The 22889-nt window shown below is 47.1% G+C and overlaps 1 protein-coding gene across 8 annotated transcripts in view; it reads left to right on the plus strand.

The window, feature by feature from the left end:
- The window catches only part of UHRF1BP1L (UHRF1 binding protein 1 like), an 89215-nt gene that overhangs the window by 5736 nt on the left and 60590 nt on the right, over positions 1–22889 (plus strand). For 2 of the 8 annotated variants that reach the window (XM_039494751.1, XM_039494734.1), the window contains exon 2: positions 12403–12444. Coding sequence is in view for 4 of the 8 variants with exons in the window: in XM_039494761.1 (XP_039350695.1) it covers positions 16299–16342 (44 nt within the window). In the remaining 4 variants the exon portion in view is untranslated. Of the gene's footprint in view, positions 1–12402; positions 12445–16101; positions 16343–16463; positions 16505–18925; positions 19027–19990; positions 20138–22889 lie in introns of those variants that run through there. The other 6 variants (XM_039494744.1, XM_039494725.1, XM_039494761.1 and 3 more) reach the window with 6 other exon arrangements.

A 22889-nucleotide genomic window follows, 5' to 3' on the forward strand; every position in this document is an offset into this window, starting at 1 on the left:
TAAATGAAGCTTCTTAAACATTTTAAAAAACTTGTTTACTTTACATACAACAATAGTTTATAGACTTATAGAGAGAGACCTTCTAGTTAAAATAATAATAAATAATAATAAATGTATTACCGGCATGAGAAACCTTAAATTAGAGTGAATAAATGAAGACTCGGCACACCACTTCTGAAAGGTTGCTGACCCCTGGTCTAGCCAGTCCCACCAGCCAAGCATGGACAAGCCTGATGAAGGGGAAGGAGCCTTAGATAAGGGTGTGCATGCAGTTTTCTTTACAATGCTTACATTTAAAGATGGAGCCCAGCCCAGCCTCAAGTTAATAAAACACAGGTACTGACTTTTCATTGTTTTATGAGAAGAGAGAGAAGTACAACAAACAGAGGTAGAGTTATCTGTTTTTCATTCCCTTGTTGGGCTAGGTGGATGGGAGGGGCATGCAGATGACTTTGTTTATATACATAGGGAGGTCCCTTTTATCCTCTAGGTGAAAGGCACCTCACTTTACCCAAAGAACTTTCTTTTGGACCCCAGTTTATATACCTTAACAAAGATAAAACAATACAGAAATGAGGATTTCACAATCACAAATGTGATAAGTGATTTTTTTGTCTTACATAATTAATTTTGCTAGGTGTAAATCAATTCAGGTGGTGGGGTCTGACTGGCTATAAAATTTTGTTACGATATGTTAGGATTGGACAGAAACAATCAAAGAACCAGACAGAGATCATACAGACAAACAATAGGAAAGTGGGGACCAGAAAGATAAAACAATAAAGGAATGAGGATTTCACAACCATAACTGTGATAAGTGATTTTTTTTGCCAGACAGAAACCTATCAAACTAAGTTTTCTTTAACCATCTTAAGTTCTGTTTCTTTATCTGGTGATAGTGGGTGGTATTAGAACAGGACTGCCTTCTTAGCAGCCTGATATTACATTGGTTTAATGCAGTGATGAGCTGCCAAAATATTAACAACTGGTTCCCTCCTCCTCACCCCACGAGGGGGTCGTGCCCCCCCCGACCAGGGACTCCTGCCCCATCCAACCTCCCATGTTCCTTGACACCCCACCCCCAGGACCTCCGCCCCATCCACTCCCCTTCCCTGTCCCCTAACTGCCCCCTGCTGCCCCATCCAACTCCTCCTCTTATTCCTGATGGCCCCCCGGGATCCCTGCCCCATTCAACCACCCCTTCTCTCTGTCCCCCTTGCCCCTAACTGCCTTCCACCGCCCCATCCAACCCCTGGTCCTTCCTGACTGCCCCCCCAGGACCATTGCCCCCATTCAATTCCCCTGCCCTCTGACCACTGGGAGTCCCGACCCTAATCCACCCCCCGCCCTCTATCTAACACCCCCCTCCGTTCCCTGCCCCCCTTACCGCACTGCCTGGAGATGGGGGCCGCGCCACCCAGAGTCGGGGCTGGGAGCCGTGGGCGCCAGGCCGGAGTTGGGGGCCAGGCCAGAGCCACTGGCCAGCCCGAAATCGGGGGCCGGCCTGCAGTCGGGACCGGGGGCCAGCCCAGAGCTGGGGGCCGGAGTTGGGTGCCAGCCCGGAGCCACTGGCCAGGCCAGAGTCGGGGGCCGGGGGCCGGCCCAGGGCCGGGGGCCGGCCTGGAGCCGTGCCGCCAGGCCGGCCAGAGTCGGGGCCAGGGACCGGCCCGGAGCCGCACCACCCGGCCGGAGTCGGGGGCCGGGCCAGAGCCGCTGGCCAGCCTGAAATCGGGGGCCGGCCTGCAGTCGGGACCGGGGGCCAGCCCAGAGCTGGGGGCCGGAGTTGGGCGCCAGCCCGGAGCCACTGGCCAGGCCAGAGTCGAGGGCCGGGGGCCAGCCCGGAGTCGCGCCGCCCGGCTGGCCAGAGTCGGGGCCAGGGGCCGGCCCAGAGCCGCGCCGCCCGGCCAGAGTTGGGGTTGGGGCCGGGGACCGGCCCGGAGCCGCACGACCCAGCCGGAGTCGGGGCTGGGGGCCGGCCCGCAGTTGCGCCACCCCACCGGAGTCAGGGTCAGGGCCGGGGGCTGGCCTGGAGCCGCGCTGGCCGGGGCCAGGGCCGGAGAGGCGCGGCGCCTAGAGCCTTCCTCGTGCCCCCCGCCCCAGCTCACCTGCAGGAAGCTGCTGCTTCCTTCTCAGCCCACCCAGGCTTCCCACACTAACAGCTGATTGGCGGGAAGTCTAGAGGGGGAGCCTTCAGAGGAGGAGGCAGAGGCAGAGCTGGAGCCAGGTGAGCTGGGGCCAGGGGCAGGGCAGGGAGCTGCTGGAGCTTTTGTTAAATTTAAAAGCCCTTTACAACCGGTTCTAAAAGGGTTTCTAAATTTAACAACTGGTTCTCGCAAACCGGTGGGAAGCAGCTCCAGCTCACCACTGGTTTAATGTAATTTAGATGGAATGTGAGGATGTGACTTCCTGCTTCTTAGCTAATGGCTGCTGCTCTCTTAATATGGCTGCAGAAAAAGGCCTTAGGCCTTACAATATGGCTACAGGAAAAGGCCTTATCCTTACAGCACGACATAATTCATAGCTTCAGGAAAACACCTATTCATACTTACAAGTGTTCAGCAAGTACTACACAGTTCCTAGCAGCACCCAAAGCTCCACACCCATAGAACAGCCGTCATTTTGCACCTATTGAGCTGGTAATTGAATCTTCCTTTGGTGCTGTTGAGTTGGCCACAGTATGGCTTCATGAGCTGGGGGAGCACTGAGCAAGTGGTAGGCCAAATCCCCCAGAACTGCTATTGGCTTTTCAATATTCTAATGATAATCTCAGACTATATTGATATCAGTGAAGTGGCCCCGGTGATCTACCAAGGTTTACACAACCACAGAGAAGTAGCCCTTTCTGCTGATGTACTCTGCGGTGAGGTGGACTCATACCAAAGTAGACATATGCGTGCCATCTATTGCCCCGCTGCAATTTGGGAACCCCACTGCTACAAATCCATCCATTGTATCCTTCACATTGCCAAGAGACACAGTCCTGTACAGCCTGTCATTGTATGCCAATGGCCCCCATTTTGGATTTTACAACTTCAAAATGATTTCCAACGGATCCAGAATGTGATTGCCACTTCCTTGTACACTGTCAATATAGCTCTCATTCTGTTGTCCCTGCACTGGAAGGCTGGGGCGAGCTTGGCACACAGATCCAGGAATTTGGCCTTTTGCATCTGAAAGTCTGGCAGCCACTGCTTGTCGTCCCAAACCTGCATTATGATGCGATCCCACCAGTCACTACTCATTTCTCAGGCCCAGAAGTGGGACTCCACCATCTGCAGCTGTGCCACGAATGCCATCAACGACCTTGAATTGTTTCTCTCTCTGTCCTGCAGCAAACTATCTTCAAACAAATTGCCGTATCTCACATTGTTGCAGTACTTCCTGAAAATCTGAAAATACAGGAGAATCATGCGTTCCATATTTGCTACATTCATGAGAATAGTGAAGAGATCTGCGGCCTCCATGCTTCTGTCAGAGATGCCAAATACCAAAAAATGCTGCAAGGATTAGTGGGATTTAAAGAAAAGGCACAAAAATTGAAGGATATGGATAGCATTATGGAATGGAGAAAGTTGCATGCTGGGAATTTGATTCTAGCTCCCAGAGATCCCTGAGCAAGTCATTTCTATTAAACACCACATTGCAAAAAGTTCCCAAAAGGCATTGTGCCAGATGGCAGTGCGTGGCACCTTGGGATATCTATACTGCACTTTGCATTGACACAAGCACTCCTGGTGAGTACACACTGAGGCCTTGTCTACACTACAAGACTATTTCGAATCTACTTAAGTCGAATTTGTGGATTCGACCTTATGAAGTCGAATTTGTGTATCCACACTAAATACACTAATTCGAACTTCTGAGTCCACATTAATGGGGCCGGCGTCGACTTTCGAAGCGGTGCACTGTGGGAAGCTATCCCACAGTTCCCGCAGTCCCCGCTGCCCATTGGAATGCTGGGTAGAGCTCGGAATGCCTGCTGGGGGGAAAAATGTGTCGAGGGCGGTTTTGGGATACTGTCATCATTGAACCGTCAATCACGCCCTCCCTCCTTGAAAGCGCCGGCGGGAAATCTGATCGCGCCCTTCTCTGGTCGGTTACAGCGCGGACGCCACAGCACTGCGAGCATGGAGCCCGCTGTGATCATTGCTGCACTTATGGCCGTTGTCAACTCCTCGCACCTTATCGTCCACCTCTTCCACAGTCAGATGCTGAGAAATCGGGCGAGGAGGCTCCGGCAGCGCGGTGAGGAGAGTGGCGCAGGCCTCTCACAAAGCAGGGTACGCCGCGCCGTGGAGATCATGGTGGCAATGGGTCAAGTTCATGGTGTGGAACGGCGATTCTGGGCCCGGGAAACAAGCACGGACTGGTGGGACCGCATAGTACTGGAGGTCTGGGATGAAACAGAGTGGCTGCGAAACTTCAGGATGCGTAAGGGCACTTTCCTTGAACTGTGTGACTTGCTGGCCCCTGCTCTGAAGCGCCAGGACACCCGGATGCGAGCAGCCCTGAGTGTGCAGAAGCGAGTGGCCATAGCCCTCTGGAAACTTGCCACGCCAGACAGCTACCGGTCAGTAGCGAACCACTTTGGCGTGGGCAAATCTACCGTGGGGGTTGCTGTGATTCAAGTAGCCCACGCAATCGTTGAGCAACTGCTCTCAAAGGTAGTGACTCTCGGAAACGTCCAGGTCGTCATAGATGGCTTCGCCGCGATGGGATTCCCAAACTGCGGTGGGGCTATAGATGGGACTCACATCCCTATCCTGGCACCAGCCCACCAGGCCAGCGAGTACATTAACCGAAAGGGCTACTTTTCAATGGTGCTGCAAGCACTGGTGGACCATAGGGGACGTTTTACCAACATCTTCGTCGGGTGGGCGGGCAAGGTTCATGACGCGTGTGTTCAGGAACTCTGGTCTCTTCAAACGCCTCCAGGCAGGTACTTTCTTCCCGGACCACAAAATAACGGTTGGGGATGTGCAGATGCCTACAGTGATCCTCGGGGACCCGGCCTACCCGCTAATGCCCTGGCTCATGAAGCCCTATACAGGCGCCTTGGACAGTGAGAAGGAACTCTTCAACTACCGGCTGAGCAAGTGCAGAATGGTCGTGGAGTGTGCTTTCGGACGTCTCAAGGGGAGATGGCGGAGCTTACTGACTCGCTCGGACATCAGCGAAAAGAATATCCCCGTAGTTATTGCTGCTTGCTGTGTGCTCCACAATCTCTGTGAGAGCAAGGGCGAGACCTTTTTGGCCGGATGGGAGGTTGAGGCAAATCGCCTGGCTGCTGTTTACGATCAGCCAGACACCCGTGCCGAGAGAATATCCCAGTGGGAAGCGCTGTGCATCCGGGAGGCTTTGAAAGCTAGTTTCCTCGCAGAGCAGGGTAACCTGTGACTGTCCACTTGATTTTAAGAGAGCCTGATCATGGGCCTGTGTCTGTATGTGTCGAGTTAGATCTGAGTTCACAATCCCGGTTCTCCAAGTTTCCCCCACTTCCAAAGCACGTTTTAAAACTAATGAAATGTAACAGTAATTAATAATAAATCTTTCGTTGACTTTGCATTTCTGTTCCTGGGTTGAAACATGGAAGCATACTGTGTTGGGTTCGGTGTTCACTGATGTACAGACCGCTTGTCCAATACAGGACGGACAGCCTCCTGCTCCTACACGGTTTACAGTGATTGTGCATGTAGGGGTGGGTTTGCAGGAATGGGTGGGTTTGCAGGAAGGGGCGAGGGGTGCCGTCTTTGGATAGGGGTTTGCATGATGGCTGTGGGCTGTGGGTTTGGGCGTTGGAAGGGGTGCGGGGGGGGGGGGACGGGTGAGTATCTGTCCCTGGATGAGGGCTCTTTTTGGGGCTCAGGGCAGCGGAGAGGCTCGTGGCTACGGTCGAAGTGCATGGTAAGGGAAGCCTGCCTTTACATTCGGGGATGGCAGGCGCCAGGACCCTGGACAAGCATACACATCAACGAATGACCCGGGGCAGCATACACCACACAGACTGACCCTGGTGCCTAGTGACTGCAGTCTGTGTGTGCCCTGCAGTTGACCCTGCCCCCAAGTCTGTACCCTGGTAATGTGGGCTATGCACTGCAATTAAAAATCTCCCCCCCCTACACACAAAGTCTTCTGACACGAGAAACGTGACGGAAACAGAGAGTAACAGCAAACCGCTTTTAATAATGTTATACACAGTGGGGGGTTGAAACTTGGATTTGGGACTGGGTGATCCTGTAAGGGAAGAACTTCTACAAATTTAGAGCGCGAGAGGTGTCTTGTACATTAGCGCTCTGCTGCGGTGCAGTGACAGTTCTCACAGCCCCTACTGCCCCTCCTTCTTGTAACTTTGGGTGAGGGGGGGACAGGACTTCTTGGCGTTGGAGGGCGGTTGCAGATGCAGTGCAGGGGGGCTCTCTCCTCCTGCCTGCGGTCCTGCAGAACATCTACAAGGCGCCGGAGCGTGTCCGTTTGCTCCCTCATTAGACCAAGCAGCGTTTGAGTCGCCTGCTCATTTTCCTGCCGCCACCTATCCTCCTGTTCGATGTGTGTGCGATGCTGCTGACACAGGGTCTCCCTCCACTGTCTCTGCTCTGCCACCTCGGCTGTGGAGCAGGCCATCAGTTCCTGGAACATCTCGTCCCTAGTCTTTTTCTTTCGCCACCTAATGTTAGCCAGCCTCTGCGAGGTGGATGACGTGGCAGTCCGGGAAAGAGCCGAAGCTGTGTGATGGGAAAAAGTAAGTGATTTCCTTGAACAGATACATGTTTGCGAACAGTGAACACAGTCTAGTCAGTTTCTGTGAACAAGACCATACAGGGCACCTAGTCTCACGAGATCTCAGGACAAGTTCGAGATTTCGGAATATGCTTTCAGTGGTTGCGGTCTTGCACAGGAGGCAGCGGGGAGGGACAGCTGAATCCGTCTAGCAGCCAGTCCTGGTAAGCCTTACAGTAGAGTCTGCTTAACAGTTAATGGATAGTTGTGCCCTCCCGCTAAAGGCAATCTGGAAAGCATAAAGTCTGAGCCTTTTCCAGCCCCTCCCGGCAGTGCACGGGAAAGATCACTGTATGCTTTTCCTCTGTGGCCTCCAACACGTGGCTGTTAAGCGAGGGTCATTCTTATGCAATTTGTACCATTCACAATAGTAACAGTACACTAATTGCCCTAATTAGATGCAGCACTTCCAGAACGACATTACCCTGAGGCGTGTCACTCGGAGTCAGAGAGAGCGGATGCTAAGAGAAGCCCTGCACAGACCAGGACCATATGCTGCCATGCTTGTGGAGGCGATGATTCCCCTTTACATTAGGATGGCCTGGCGCGGAAGAGTGTGCTTCCACGGAGCACCCAATAAGGCACCTCTCCCCAGGAACCTCCTGCGGAGGCTTTTCGAGCTGCTCTCTGAGAGCTTTTTTGAACTGTCCCAAGAGGATTATTGCTCTATTCCTATATGTGTGGACCTACTTTTTGTATAGTTTGAGATTTAAAATTTTTTATATAGTATTTCTATTTTTTATATACCTGTTTCTTAAAAAATAAATGTTTCCCTGTTTGTAGCACTTACCGCCTGATCCTTCCCCTGATTCTGAGTCCGGGTTAACGGGCGGGGACGGTTGGTAGGGGATCTCTGTGAGGGTGATGAAGAGATCCTGGCTGTCAGGGAAAGCGGGAGTGGGTTCGCTGTCGCCTGCGCCATCCTCCAAAGACCATTCCTCATCTTCCCCATCGGCGAACATCGAGGAGGAACTGTCCCGGTACACTATTCCGTCCTCGGAGTCCACCGTCACTGGTGGGGCAGTGGTGGCAGACCCACCTAGAATGGCATGCAGTGCCTCGTAGAAGCGGCATGTCTGGGGCTTGGCTCCGGAGCGTCCGTTTGCCGCTCTGACTTTTTGATACCCTTGTCTTAGGTCCTTGACTTTCACGTGGCACTGCATTGCATCCCGGCTGTATCCTTTGTCTTTCATGGCTTTCGAGACCTTCTCGAAGGTCTTTGCATTCCGCTTGCTGGAGCACAGCTCTGAGAGCACAGACTCCTCGCCCCACACAGCGATCAGATTCATGACTTCCCGGTCAGTCCATGCTGGGGACCTCTTTCTATTCTGGGATTGCCCAGACTCCTCTGCTGGAGAGCTCTGCATCGTTGCAGGTGCTGCGGAGCTCGCCCCGATGTCCAACCAGGACGTCAGATTCAAAGTGCCCAGACAGGAAAATGAATTCAAATTTTCCCGGGTCATTTCCTGTGTGGCTGGCCAGAGAATCCAAGCTCGGACTGCTGTCCAGAGCGTTAACAGAGTGGTGCAGTGTGGGATAGCTCCCGGAGCTACTAAGTTCGATTAGCATCCACACCAAGCCTAATTCGAGCTAGCCATGTCGAATTTAGCGTTACTCCACCTGTCGGGTAGAGTACCAAATTCGAACTAAAGAGCCCTCTAGTTCGAATTAAATGGCTTCCTGGTGTGGACGGTTGAGCGGTTAGTTCGAAATAACGCTGCTAAATTCGACTTAAAGTCCAAGGGTACGTCTACACTACGGGATTATTCCGAATTTGCATAAACCGGTTTTGTAAAACAGAATTTATAAAATCGGGTGGAGCGCGGCCATACTAAGCACATTAAATCGGTGGTGTGCGTCCATGGTCCGTGGCTAGCGTCGATTTCTGGAGCGTTGCACTGTGGGTAGCTATTCCCTAGCTATCCCATAGTTCCCGCAGCCTCCCCCGCCCCTTGGAACTTCCGGGTTGAGATCCCAGTTCCTGATGGGGCAAAAATCATTGTCGCGGGTGGTTCTGGGTAAATGTCGTCAGTCACTCCTTCGTCTGGGAAAGCAACGGCAGACAAGCATTTCGCGCCTTTTTCCCCTAGATTGCCCTGGCAGATGCCATAGCATGGCAATCATGGAGCTTGTTTTGCCGTTTGTGACTCTCACCGTATGTGTACTAGATGCCGCTCACAGAGGCGATTCAGCAGCGCTACACAGAAGCATGCTTTTGCTTTTGCATGACAGCAGAGATGGTTACTAGCCATATTGCACCATCCAAACCCTTCCATAAATTGGAACTGAGGATGATCATGGCTACCAGTCCTTTTGTACCATTTGCTGCTAGTGCCCCTGGCCGATCAGCCGGGGCGCAAAAGCCAAGATTGGTTACTAGCCATATTGCACCTTCCATCATTTTGTACCATTTGCTGCTGTCATAAGTGCCCTGGCCAATCAGCCAGGGCGCAAAGCAAAATTGGGAATGACTCCTGAGTCAATCCCTCCTTTTGGTATCTAAAAATAGAATCAGTGCTGCCTAATATAGGCAAGTGTACTAGAGAACCACCGTATCATAGAACCAGAGAGCACAGCTGCTCTGTGTCAGAGCCTGCAGAAATTATGATCTGTATGCTATTCACAGGGGGTGCTCCTGTAACAACCCCACCTGTTGATTCCGTTCTTCCCCCAGCCTTTCTTGGCTACCGTAGCATTGTCCCCCCACTTGTGTGATGAATTAATAAAGAATGCAGGAATAAGACACACTGACTTGTTAGTGAGAAATGAGTGGAAGGCAGCCTCCAGCTGCTATGATAGTCCAGACAGGACATTAAGCAGTGTGTAGGAGAGAAGCCCAGCATCCCACTGCTAGTCCAGGGGCAACTGAATCTTTTCTTTACACATGAAGGGTGGGGGCTGATGGAGCTCAGCCCCCTGTTGCTATGATGAGGATGGTTACCAGCCATATTGCACCATCCATCCACCAGAAAAAATTAGGGCCAATAGGCTGATGACGAGGACGGTTACCAGTCCTTTTGTACCATCAGCTGAGGCTGATGATGAGGATGGATTTCCATCTTTTTGTACCATCAGCCACCCATGGCGGGGGGGGGGGAGCAAGGATGTTGGTGTTGAGTGCTGCACTATCGCGTCTATCTGCAGCATTCAGTAAAGATAGGGTGACATGTAAAAGAGTCAGAGGATTGTTTTACCTTTCGCTTCTGGGGGTGGGTGGGGGGTGGGTGAGTAGATTGCCAAGCTATGCCCTGACCCGTGGACACTGTGTTTGACCCTAGAAGCATTTGGAGCTCAGCCAAGAATGCAAATACTTTTCGGAGGCTGCAGGAACTGTGGGATAGCTTCAGTCCTCCAGTCCATGAGCATCCATTTGATTCTTTGGCTTTCCGTTACGCTTGTCACGCTGCAGTGCGCTGAGTCCCTGCTATGGCGTCTGTCTGGAGATTTTTAAAAAAGGATTCTGAATTTCATCTTCTGTAACGGAGCGCTGATAGAACGGATTTGCCTGCCCTTACAGCGATCACATCCGCATGGTCCATGCGGGAGCTCTTTTTTTATTTTGATTTCGGACTGCATCGCCACCCGTGCTGATCGGAGCTCCACGCTGGGCAAACAGGAAATATTCAAAAGTTCGCGGGGCTTTTCCTGTTTACCTGACCACTGCATCCGAGTTCAGATTGCGGTCCAGAGCGGTCACTGGTGCACTGTGGGATAGCTCCCGGATGCCAATACCGTCGATCAGCGTCCACACTAACCCTAATCCGATATGTTAATACCGATACTAGCGTTACTCCTCTCGTTAGGGAGGAGTACAGAAACCGGTTTAAAGAGCCATTAAAATCGATATAAGGTGTCTCCTAGTGTGGACGGTTTTGGCGTTAAATCGGTTTTACGCTCCTAAAACCGATTTAAACGCCTAGTGTAGACCAGGCCCAAGTGTAGACCAGGCCTGAGCCAATGCAGGCAGCAAAGTATTCACAAGCACGAGAGATATACAAACTTCAGCATCTGTACGCAGACATAACTTGCATTGACCAAAGTTTACAGTATAGACGTGGCCTTAGGTGCTGAACTCTGAGATGGCTGGGGCTTAGGACATGCTCCAGCACCTTGGCATCTCCCTTTGACTAGCTTAGGTTGGGTACCGCCTAGCGTGCTGGTTTCTGTGAATCCCATTCTGAGGGACCTATCTTTCCCCATTCATTGTATAGGGATCCTCGATGCCGAATCTAGTCGTGGAGCCCAGTGATTTTCTAGGTGCCTCAGTTTATTTGTCAGTGTGACTGGAGTCCTAGGGGGCCACACTGAGATTGCTCAATTAGGGTAAACTGCAAAGAATGGGTCAGCTGATCCCCAAAACTAGTGGTTATTCTAATACTTAAATTTGCAACAAAACAGCTTCTACAATACTTTACTGGTTACACAGTGCCCTTAAAGCAACCCAGTCTATGGACTTCCTCCCAGACAGCCAAGTCAAATATGATGAAGATTACTGAAAATCTTGTTCACTCATATAAAAAAGTTATCCCAGTTCCAAAAGATTGGACACATTACCTCCCAGGTCAATGAATATTTCAGATCTTACCCAAATACATGCTTACAGCCAATTCTTATTAACCAAACCAAGATTTATTTTAAAAAAGAGCGAGAGAGAGAGTATTGGTTAAAAGATCATTATTCATTCAGACTTGAATATAATTCTTAGATCAGTTTCATAGCTGAGATGGTAGACTTCAGAGTTGCATAGAGTTCTTTCAGAATTAGTCCATAGGTTATAGTCCAATGTCCAAATATTAAATATCAGGGCGGTCCAGGGTGTAACTGGAGACCACAGTCTTGTGACTCAAATTTCCCCTGACTAAGCTTAAGCAGATCTGAGATTAAAAGGATCAAGTCCCAAGTGTTTTTATAGAGATTTTCACAGTCTCTTGACAGCACGCAGTCCTTGGGTGAACAATAGGCTTTTGAAGTAACCTATTTCCTAAGCATCACCAGTAATTAGTTGCATTCATTAGTATAAAGTAATTATTCATTAAGCAGTTTATATACAGTTTACTACATACTTCAAAGAGAAGTATAGACAATGAAATTATTACACTCAAGTTTTATCTAAATGTTAATATTTCCTTTTTATCTTTGAATTAACAGATATAGTAACAAACAGGAACCATCTGTTTACATGGTTAACATCTAATAAGATATAAATAAACACATACAATTAGTATTACCTTTAATTCTCTAACAATACAGCTTTGCATTTCAAAGTCTAGTCTATTTAACAAGGCTAAATTAACTATTGATAAGAAATAGCCCTAATTACCATTTATATAGTTCTCTAACATGTCTTTAAAGGTTGAATTTGAGTCATTTAGCCTGCAAGGTGCTTAACCCCTTCTGGCCCTGTGTCACAGTGAGTCTAGCCTAGGTGTCTAACTGTAATTGTAAATTTGGAATTTTGAAAGAAAGTTACAGACATTCTAGACAAGTCATAGGTGGGGTGCATTTTTATAGCTTTGAATCAGCAATACTATATTAGAAATATCTAGAAATAAACACTTAGAGAATGATAAAAACATAAATTCCATTTTTAATTCTCTGTCTTTTCCTTTTTGTTCTGCTGTGCAGTTGTGAGGAGGACAGAGAGAGGTATATCTAGTTCTAACAGAGGTAAGTGCTTTGTTCTTGGTAACTGACGTTGCACTCCATACACTTTATGGAAGTATGCTTATGAATATGATGTAACTGGAATATGCTTTATGCTAAATACCCCTTGCATGGTGTCATTAGAAAGCTTGTAATCTACTAAGTGTGTTCATCCTATTTGTTTGCATGTATTATTTCTATGCCTGGAGTTAGGAGAATAAGATATAAACTTGTATCACTGATGTAAACATATTAAATGAAGGCCATTAAGGGTGCCCCAGAAAAAAATCAGTTGTAAATGGCCTTAGTTACTTGAAAGCCTTCCTGTGTATGTGTGGGGCCAGCCCATGAGGAATGGAGACTAGGGGTCTTACAGTGACATGTCACCATGGCACCTGGTAATGAAATCCATCTTAAATCTGGTACTTTTCCATTTAGAAGGAGGGGTGGGGACCCAGAGAGACAAAAAAATTCCTGTCTTGTGCCAAAGCTATAAAAGGGGGTGGAGCAGGACAAAGGGTGGCTTCCAGTCATGAGAAAACCCCCTGCTTACCACATGAGATATCTGCTGGAACTAACAAGGACTGTACCAGGGGAAAGGATTGGGCCTGGACTAGGAAGGAGTCTAGTCTGTGAAAGAAGCTTATTGGAACATCTCTGAGGGTGACATATTACCTGTAATCAGTTTCTTAATGTATTAGGCTTAGACTTGCGTGTTTTTGCTTTATTTTGCTTGGTGACTTACTTTGTTCTGTCTGTTAGTACTTGAAACCACTTAAATCCTACTTTTTATACTTAATTTGGAGTTTGGAGCCCATTGGGAACTGGGTGTCTAGGTGCTGGAGACAGGTAACCTGCTGAGTTGTTTTCAGTTAAGTCTGCAGCTTTGGGGGCATGGACCGGACCCTGGATCTTGTTGCAGCAGGCTAGCGTTTCTGGCTTAACAAGACAGGGTTCTGGAAGTCCCAAGCTTGCAGGGAAAACAGGCTCAGAGGTAATTTCAGCACATCAGGTGACAGTCCCAAGGTGATCTCGGTGATTAAACCTATCACAGTAACCCGAAAGTGACACAGATAGAGACACAGAGCAACAATATTAACCCTTTCATTGCCTACAAGCAGACCATTTACCCCAAATATTGTAAGAACAATGGTAGTGCCATTTCTTGTGGTTGGTGATTGACCAGATCTTGTTTCACTGCAGTCCATGTCAAACTCCCAGTGAGTACAATCCCAGTATGATGGATTTTATATATTTTTTTCTAGTTTGACATAGTTTTCATTTTTGTTGTTATCCAGTAATGTAAGAAAAGCATTATAATATTCTCATCCCTCTTTAATGTAACTGACTTTCTTGCAAATATTGGCCTTAGAAAATTATTGATATAAAATGTTTCAATATGATTCACAAATAGAGGTCTCTTCTCTCAAGCCAGGATTGGCAGCAGAATGCACGACATTCTGTTTTTAGACCAATCCTCTTTATGTGCTCCAGGTCAGTGACTTAATGACAGCATACTTAATCCTTGCTCTAACTGATCTATTTTTTGGTTCTTGAAGGGAGGTCACTGGTATTATCAGAAGTCTATTTTCCAGTTCAGCAGTTTCTGGTTTCCTCTTAACATTAAATGAAGGACACTTTAAAATGTGGGTTCAATTAAGGTGGAAGTGGGCTAGTCTCAACAGTTGACGGGGTGGAAATCACTTTTGTAGTGCTACTGAGGCCAATGTAATCAAGGTGGCCCATTTCAAACAGTTAACAAGAAGGTGTGAGTAGCCCACTTCCTCGTTAATTGAATTGGCTTGTTAGCACTGGCCGTCACTTAGTAAGGCAACTCCAATTTTTTCATATGCTGTCTATTTATACCTCTACTGTATTTTCCATTCCATGCCTCTGATGAAGTGGGTTTTAACCCATGAAAGCTTATGCCCAAATAAATTTGTTAGTCTCTAAGGTGCCACAAGGACTGCTCATTGTTTTTGCTGATTCAGACTAACACAGCTACCACTCTGAAACCTTTTGTACTGAGGTACTCTTATTTAGTTAACTAAGGTGTTTCCCAAGGCCATCGGGATGTTTTTTGTATATTTTTGGGTGGGGAAGCTCTAGAATGAAAAGATGGGTTGTTAGAGAGACAAGGTAGGTGAAGTAATATATTTTATTGCACCAACTTGTGTTGGTGAAAGCTTATATATATTTTTTATAATTGGAGATATACCAATCTCTTAGAACTGGAAGGGACCTTGAAAGGTCATTGAGTCCAGCCCCCTGCCTTCACTAGCAGGACCAATTTTTGCTCCAGATCCCTAAGTGGCCCCCTCAAGGATTGAACTCACAACCCTGGGTTTAGAGGGCCACTGCTCAAACCACTGAGCTATCCCTCCCCCCTATAAGCTTTGGAGTTTACAAGAGCTCTTTTTCAGGTCATATGGATTGTAGATAGATGGCTTGTTGACAGAGTAAATAAAGTGGTTAGAGATCACCTAGAGATTAACTATAATTTTAGGTGAATTGGTCTCCAAAGAAAGGAAGTAATCTATCTGTGTATTTAATCTCACTGTGTAGAGCCTCAGTAAGATTAAGAGAAGATCTTTTTTAAAAAGTCTGGCACTTGAGTAATTGTTGGGAAATTCAGGTCATCAGAGGCACAAGTATCTATTAGTGTTGAAGTACTGAAGAAGTTTCTCCTTTAGTAGTTCTTATTAGGGCAAAGTTTACGGGTTATAGCTATATCTTTCTTTGGGCCTTGTATATACTTCATTATTTTGCTTTTGACATGGTGTTCCTGGCATAGATAATTTTTTTTATTTGTATCATTCCAGTTGGAAAGGAGTACTGTTTGTAACTAAAGGGTCTAAAAGCTTCACTTTGGTCCATTACTGAGATAAGCTGTATTAAAAACAGAACTGGAGGAGTATGAAGAAATTCCATTCTGCCTTGAAATATAACAAAACTATGTATTGCTAGTGTGAATGAAATAAAAGAAAGTTTTCCTGCTCCACCCCGACCAATCATTAGGGCATTTGTGGGAGATGACCATGATAATATATATAATCATGGGCATAGACAATTAGAGGCTGGAGAGGTGAGGTTAAAGCCCCCTCCCCAAATTAGGGATTGCAGTAATAAAGAAAGAAAACACTGAGCTTGGACCAGAAGTTAATTTCTTATTATTAAAAGTGGACAAATGTAGTCATGGTACAAAACTACTCATTGAAGTGATAGTCAACAGCTATTATCTTTTAACTCTAGGCCTCCCCCCAAATAAAATAGTTGTCCACCTTCAATAATTCTTTTTATCAAGACAAAACTCTTATGTTTGAAAACAGTAGACTCCTAGCTCCCTTGTGATGTCGCTCGCATAGTGCATCTGCATTAATCTATTGTTTGTATTTATTTTCAACAGAAGTAACAGGGAAAAAATGCAGCGTGATTGATACTCCCCCCCCTCAAAGTCGAGGGATGGAAATATGGGAGGGGGTGAGGAAGGGTCCTGGGGGACTAGCTGACACAGCGAAGGAGGGGATGGGAATACAGGTGAAGAAGGGGGCAGGCAGGATGCAGATCTGGGGGAGAGGGAGGGAGGCGCAGGCGCAGGCTGCGGTGACTCCCTTCCTCCGGGATCCCCCAAGTGCCTGCCTCATGCAGCCGAGTGCGAGCTGGGTTTCGGCTCCTCCGACAGCCCGGGGGAGGTGGCTCTGCCCGGCGCCGCCCCCGGCCTCTGTCACTAGGTGATGGTGCAGCCAAGATGGCGTCGGGAGCGTGAGCGGAGGCGGCTCCGCTCCCTGAGCCCGGGAGGAGGCAGCGCAGGGATGAACCGCGTTCCCGGCCCCGTTTGGTTCCCGTGAAGCTCGCAGGGAGCGGCCGGCGCCCGGGCCATGGCGGGGATTATCAAGAAGCAGATCCTCAAGCACCTCTCCAGGTGAGCGCGGGCCGGCGGTGCGAGGCCCGCCGGGTCCCCCCTCGCCTCGCCGGGACCGGGCTTCGCTCAGCTCCTGGTGGAGATGGGGGCCCATGAACGCCCCCTCCGCGGGAGCCCGGGGGCGCTGGCAGCTGTTATGTGGGCTGGGTTTGAAGTTGTAGGGTAAGAAAACCATCTCCTCGCTTGGTGCCAAGGGGCGGGCGGGCTCCTGGGAAACCCCCGCGCGAGCGAACAGCCCCGGGGGCAGAGGGATTCGCGTTGGCTGGCGTAGGAGAGTCGGGGATGAGTCACACTGGCGGGGTCGGTTCCCCTCCAGCCACCCCCAGATCCCTGAAGCGTCCCCGTCCCCTCTCCTGAGTGCTGCAGGGTATAAGGCGGCCTCGCAACCAGCCTGGCCAGTTGTCGCAGAGGACAAAGATCAGTCTGTGCCCCTCTGCTCCAGCATCAGTGCGTAGTTGGAAAGGCAGAAAGACAGAGGGTGAGGTAATATTTTTAATTGGACCAACTTCTGCAGGTGAGAGAGACAAGCTGTTGAGTTTACACAGAGCTCTTCTGCAGGTCTGGGCACTGTCCTTAGAGTGTCACAGCGAAATACAAGGCGGGGCAGATTGTTTGGCATAAATAGTTATAGCGGATTTCAAGAGAAGTAGCCAGGAAAGTGACTAACTGAGGGATGTGAGAGGGAGAGCTGAGCTACAGTCACTGGCCAGGAGAAGAGGGAGCAGCTTGGTGGGTTGTAAATTGTACTTGACACGTTGTATGTGGGAGGAGCAAGCAACAGCATGGCTGATGTCATGGAGTCCAGTGCGCACAGGCTTTGCTGCCTATTCCAGACAGCTGCACAGACACACCACATTTGTCTCAGATGACAAGGAATCCAGAACAGTGGTGAAATTTTAGTAGGTGCCACAGCTCATGGGGCAAGTGAGTAATCTGGGATAAGAAAATCCCTGACATAGAGAAGGATTACTATACTAGGGAGCTGGCTGAGTGAACAAAAGAGCATTTTGAAATCCAATGTAGTTAAGATGCAAAACACCTTTGCTGGTCTTTTGAACCCTTGACTTATTACAATCAAAACAATACATGTGTAGCCCCACATGGGTGTGAAATCAAATTCTCCTGCACGTTTGCACAGCGCAGGAAGATGCTTTCTAACAATTCATGCCCACTATGCCAGGCAGTCAAAAGGTTAAATTTTTTGTACTGTCTCTGTGATTGTTGTTTAATTCACTTCATGGTAAAGAACAACTCTGTTGTAAAATATGCACTCAGTCCTGGGTGTGTACATGCATATGTACACAAACGTGTGTGTGAAAGATAAAAACTGTAACCAGAGGTGCCAGCTGTTATCGAATGTAGTGAGATGATCTGATTAATGGGAGAGTTTTTTTTTAAAAATTCAATTGAATAATTTGGTTTCACTGTTTTAAAAGGGGGAACCAAAAAGTTTCACTCTGTAGTCAGAATCTGTGGTGATGCACAACATTGGCAGCCCTTCAGTGTGTGTGTTTATTTTTAGAAAAACTGCTCTGGAAAGATAGCCTTTATTACTCTTCTTAGTTGCTCCTTATGTGTCTTTCAAGTCATATATGATTTACAGAATATGCGTTTACTGCTGCCAATAGTAATAAACAGCAAAATAAAAAAAGGAAAAACAAATACAGCTCTGGATGACAGCTGAATTCTCTTGTGCCATATGCATCAACAACAGATTTGTTAGCTAAACTCTGATGCAAAATCTTGGCTCTGTCTACTCCTTAAAGATTAGTTGTGATGTACGAAGCAGAAATGATACAACTTTATTTTTTTCTGATTTTTATAATTGCATTGATGATTATTGTTTGAGAAATCGTGTTATGACCTGAACATAATAGAACACTTTGAGAATGGAAATGGAATACCAAGATATCATTTGTGCAGAATCAGCTCATTAACCATGAGCATACATGATATTGCAGGCCTTCATTTAGGGCCTGACCCTCTGTGGTGCTTGGCTTCTTCAGTAGGAGCTGATGGAGTTCAACATATCGTAAGATCAACCCCGTCATTTTCCTCAAGACATGGTTGTTCCATATGTAAAGATCAGAAGTTCAGAAGTAGTTCAGAAGCTCTAAGTTCCTGTATACAGTAGAGGTTTATTCTTTTCATAATACAATATTATATCTCCTGTTAGTGATGTGTTAAATTTTATGCACCAGGAAAGGAGAAATAGAACCACAATCTTTGTATTTTACATTAAGGCATGCCTAAAATCAGCTGTGTGCATAGTAGTTGGTTTTATAATATAAATCCATATCCAAATGTTCGGTCAGAATTGAGCCCCTAGATTTTATTGTTTCATGTATTATAGAGGAAGCTGGTAGTGACTTCTAGCTATATTTAGCTTGCTTAGCACTTTCCATTTTTACAAAATTGTTATTTTCTTTGAGAAGCTTTTGCAGCAGATCTTTGATATTTGGTAGGAGAATAACCCTCCGGCTACACAAATGCCTTTTCTTTGACCCATAACATTCGATTCAGCTTTTGCTATGATATAAATTTAAAGATTGCCATTTCCCGTCTCTCATTTGTGTTCCTCAGGAAAATGTTGCAGAATGTAACAATAAAAACTGAATGAGCACTCTAAGGCTGGACCATGATGCTGCAACCTAGCAACATACGCTATTGGGAATGCCTGAGAGGTACTAGAGAAACTATAGAGGGGGAGGGCTGGGAGGAAGAGATCTTGGCACCACATGGGGATGGAGCTCCCTCAGCCCTCTGTGTGGGGTGGAGAGCTGATCTGGACCTTCTCTCACCCACCTTCTCTCCCAGGCCACACTACAGACCCAGCCTCTAGAGAGAAATCTTTTTGCTTTAAATTCACTTGACTTGTTAAGTTAGGTATTTGAGTTTTACCTTTTATTTTTTTGTAACCAATTCTGACTTTTATGACTTTCTTGTAATTTAAAATCTGTCTTTCTGTAGTTAATACACTTGTTTTATCTAAACCAGCATGTGTTTGGATTGAAGTGTTTGGGAAACTTCACTTGAGATAACTAGATTTGTGCATATCATTTTCTATTAATGAAATGACAGACTTTCTATGAGCTTGTATTGTCAAGGAGGGTACTGACCAGTACAAGACTCACATTTCTGGGGACAAGTCTGGGACTGGGAATTTGCTGGTGTCTCTCTTCAATATAATTAATGGGTAGCTGGCTAGCTAGCTATAGCACTCATACAGTGTAGCTGGGGGTGATTTACATGCTGGAGGCTGTGCGAGACAGACCAGGAGTGGTTGCTCTCCCAGTGAAGCAGTGTAAAAGGCATCCCAGGTTAGAGAATTGAGGGGACACAGCTGATCAGCCATCCAGATTGTACCCTGGGTAATGTCACACATAGCGTCTGCATTTTTTAAATTCTACATCAGCTGTTTGTTTAAATGTAGTTGAAACTGTGTAGCATCAGTACAGTGATGGATCTTCTCATGACCGTCCTTCCTTTACACTTTATACAAATTTGTCATTTCATTTTACAGAATGTCATAATGTAGAACGCCATACTTATTGTTCTCTTTATTTAAAAGTCTCTCATTATTGTATCATTCCTCTTCCCCCTTTAAACTCGCTCCCTTGTGTGTCCCCTGTGTCCCATTCCCTGCAGCGATCCCTGCTTGCTGTGGTGGAGATTGATTTGCTGTGAATATCCTTACTACCAAAATGAGTGCCAGAAGCTCCTAAGAAACCATGGGAACTGACCACTTGCTTTCACCAGGAATAGGGGCCTTTTGCCTGAATTTCTTGCCCTCAGGTAATACCCCCTTCCCCACCTTTTTAAAATAAATGTTAGAGGTGGTTATACATTTTTTTTATAGTTTGTTTTGGGGAGAAAACTGTAAGTTACTAGTTGGATGCCTTTTGTGTGAAAAGCAGTAGTTTGTTATGCGTCTAGGTTTCAAAGAAAGATCGCTGGTGGCAGAATGAGCGAGCTGAGGCTGCAGGGAAGGGGGAACAGCAGGGGAGGGACCGGAGGTAGCCTCCTGGGCCAGGAGCTTAGGGGCCCGGCAGGGCAGTCTGCCCCGCAGGCCGTAGTTTGCCCACCTCTGGTGTCATGCCGTATATGGGGAGACTGCCTCCCCACTTCCTCCAAAAGTGAATTTATTTGAAACTGTCATGCTTTAAGGACCTGAAGAGAATGTATAATGGAAACCATAGTGAAACAGAAAGTCCTAGTTGCTTAATTACAGTGAAAGAATGGCAGCAGTTTAGAGGGAACACATGCTCACGCTCAAACGCATGCCTTTTATTTTTCAGTGTAGAATCACAAGAAGCTAGAATTTTTCATCAGTGAAAGAGAAGAAGAGATGAATCTCGAATACAGCTGGGCAAATTTTTTTTAGCCAAATAGTTCATTCATCAAAAAAATGCAGTATTGGATCCACCAAAACTATTTGTGAATTTGACACAAATTTGCTTAAGAATTTCAGCACACCTCTCTTACCCCTCCCTTCCCCTGCCCCCCAAAAATTCAGGATAGATTCACAAGGGTACTTGGGTGCCTTCCTAAAAAGTCGAGGAGGTGGTGGTGCCCCCTTACATTCTGTAGCCCAAAGGTTAGATACTTGAGATGTGGGAGACATGGGTTCAAGCCCATAACATGCCTGATTTAGAGAAGGAATTTGAGCTTGGGGGTCTCATGTTGTTGGTGAGTGCACTGACCACTGAGCTTTGGGGTATTCTGGGTTAGGGCTCTCTGTCTGTTCTGTTGAAGCTGTTTCACGCTGTATAAATTAAATATGTATGGCAGCAGGGACTGGAGCCCAGGTGAGTGTGCTAACCACCAGGCTATGGGCCAGACAGAAAAAATGACCCAATGAATATTTAATTATTTATACATAATGGAATAGTTTCAGCTGGAGAGGTTGAGAGACACTCTACTCAGAATACCCTATAGCCTAGTAGTTAGGGCATTGACCTGCAACATGGAAGACTGTAACAGTTGGCCCACCTCTCAAGCACCACCTCTGTTTCCCATCTTCAGGGCTCCATAAATAGACTCCACTATTCCTGAATCCTTAAAATAATACTTCTGTTTGTCTTATTTATTTATATATAATTCAAAAATAACACTCAGTCCTGGGGCTTCTCTCAGAAGAGAATGCTTGTCTCTCCTAAGCCACTCCCAGGCCTTCCCACTTATAGTCTTTTGTCCCTAGTACCTCAGTCAGTCCTGGGGCTTTTCCTCTTTTCCCTGGAGGTGATCCGAGCCTTCCAGCTTCACTTTGGTTCTCTCCTGCTTTTTGCAGGCCAGTCCTAGCCCAACGTGGCTGGAGTCTCATTCCTCTGGTGTCTCAGACTCTCCTGCATCCTTCTGCTTTGGCTATGTCTGTGCTTGTGAGGGCGTGTAGAGTACAGGCACTGCACATGTAGCTTCATGCTATGGTGAAATGCTGGCTGTGTCCAGACTAGACACTAATGTGTAGCTAAAGGCCACAGTGAAAGCACCTCCAGCAATGCAGGGAGGCAGTGGAACACTGTTCTGCTAAAAATAGCAGTGTAAACGTGAGAGGTACTGTGTGGGTCTGTAGAGAGCCATATAGGGTATATAACATGGGGATTCAGGAGTATAGGGCACGCTGCTCTACTTGCCTAAACTGCGTCTCATTGTCTACACTGCTGTTTATACCAGGGTTAGCTGGGCATGCAGCATCTGAGCTGTACACACTGTTATATGTGTAGGTGTACCTTAAGCCACAGCTTCCTTTCATGTTTCATGCTGCTGTCTCCCCAGTTATAAGGCCCAGATGCCTTCCCTTAAGCCCATTTGGGTGGCAGGTAATAAATTACAGGTGCTTTGGACCCTGTTCACTCTGTTCTGTGACAGACAGCCAAGTTCAAATCCCTGCTGGCAAAGTGGGAACTTGAATCTGGGTCTTCTGCATCTCAGGGCTATAGGATGTAGGGGCAGCAGCAGCAGCACCACCACCACCACCAGTTTCTTCCCTCTCGTCTGGTTTTGTGACTGGCATTTCCGTATTTCCTTTGCTTTTAATAAGTAAATAATAATTAAAAAAAACTTAAAATGCCCTGAAAGTAAAATGAAGCATTTAGGGTCAAACAAAACATTTCATTCAATACAAAATGATTTTTGTCTGTTTTTTTTGGTCAGCGCACCAAAAAATTATTTACTTACACAGGTGTAGTCCAGAATCTATACACAGCCCATCTTCCTCAGATACTGCTGTATCCATCTGAATCACTTCAGCACTGTCTTCATCATGATAGGCAGAGAAGGGGAGAACTAGCGTTGCCAACACTTAGGATTTTATTGTGAGTCTCACAATTTTTGTTGGGGTTCTTTTAAAGCCCCAGCTCTTAGAATCTTCTGGTTACATGAGAATCTTGGCTTTCATTTAAACAAACAAACAAAAAAAAGTTCCTGGTCTTCATAGCTATGGAGAAAAGCCTGAAAGTGGGAACCGTAAAGCAGTGGCTCTCATCCTTTCCAGACTATTGTACGTCTTTCACAAGTCTGATTTGTCTTGCGTACCCAAAGTTTCACC

This window comes from Mauremys reevesii, linkage group 1, assembly GCF_016161935.1.
Source record: "Mauremys reevesii isolate NIE-2019 linkage group 1, ASM1616193v1, whole genome shotgun sequence".
In the NCBI taxonomy this organism is placed as follows: domain Eukaryota; kingdom Metazoa; phylum Chordata; order Testudines; family Geoemydidae; genus Mauremys; species Mauremys reevesii.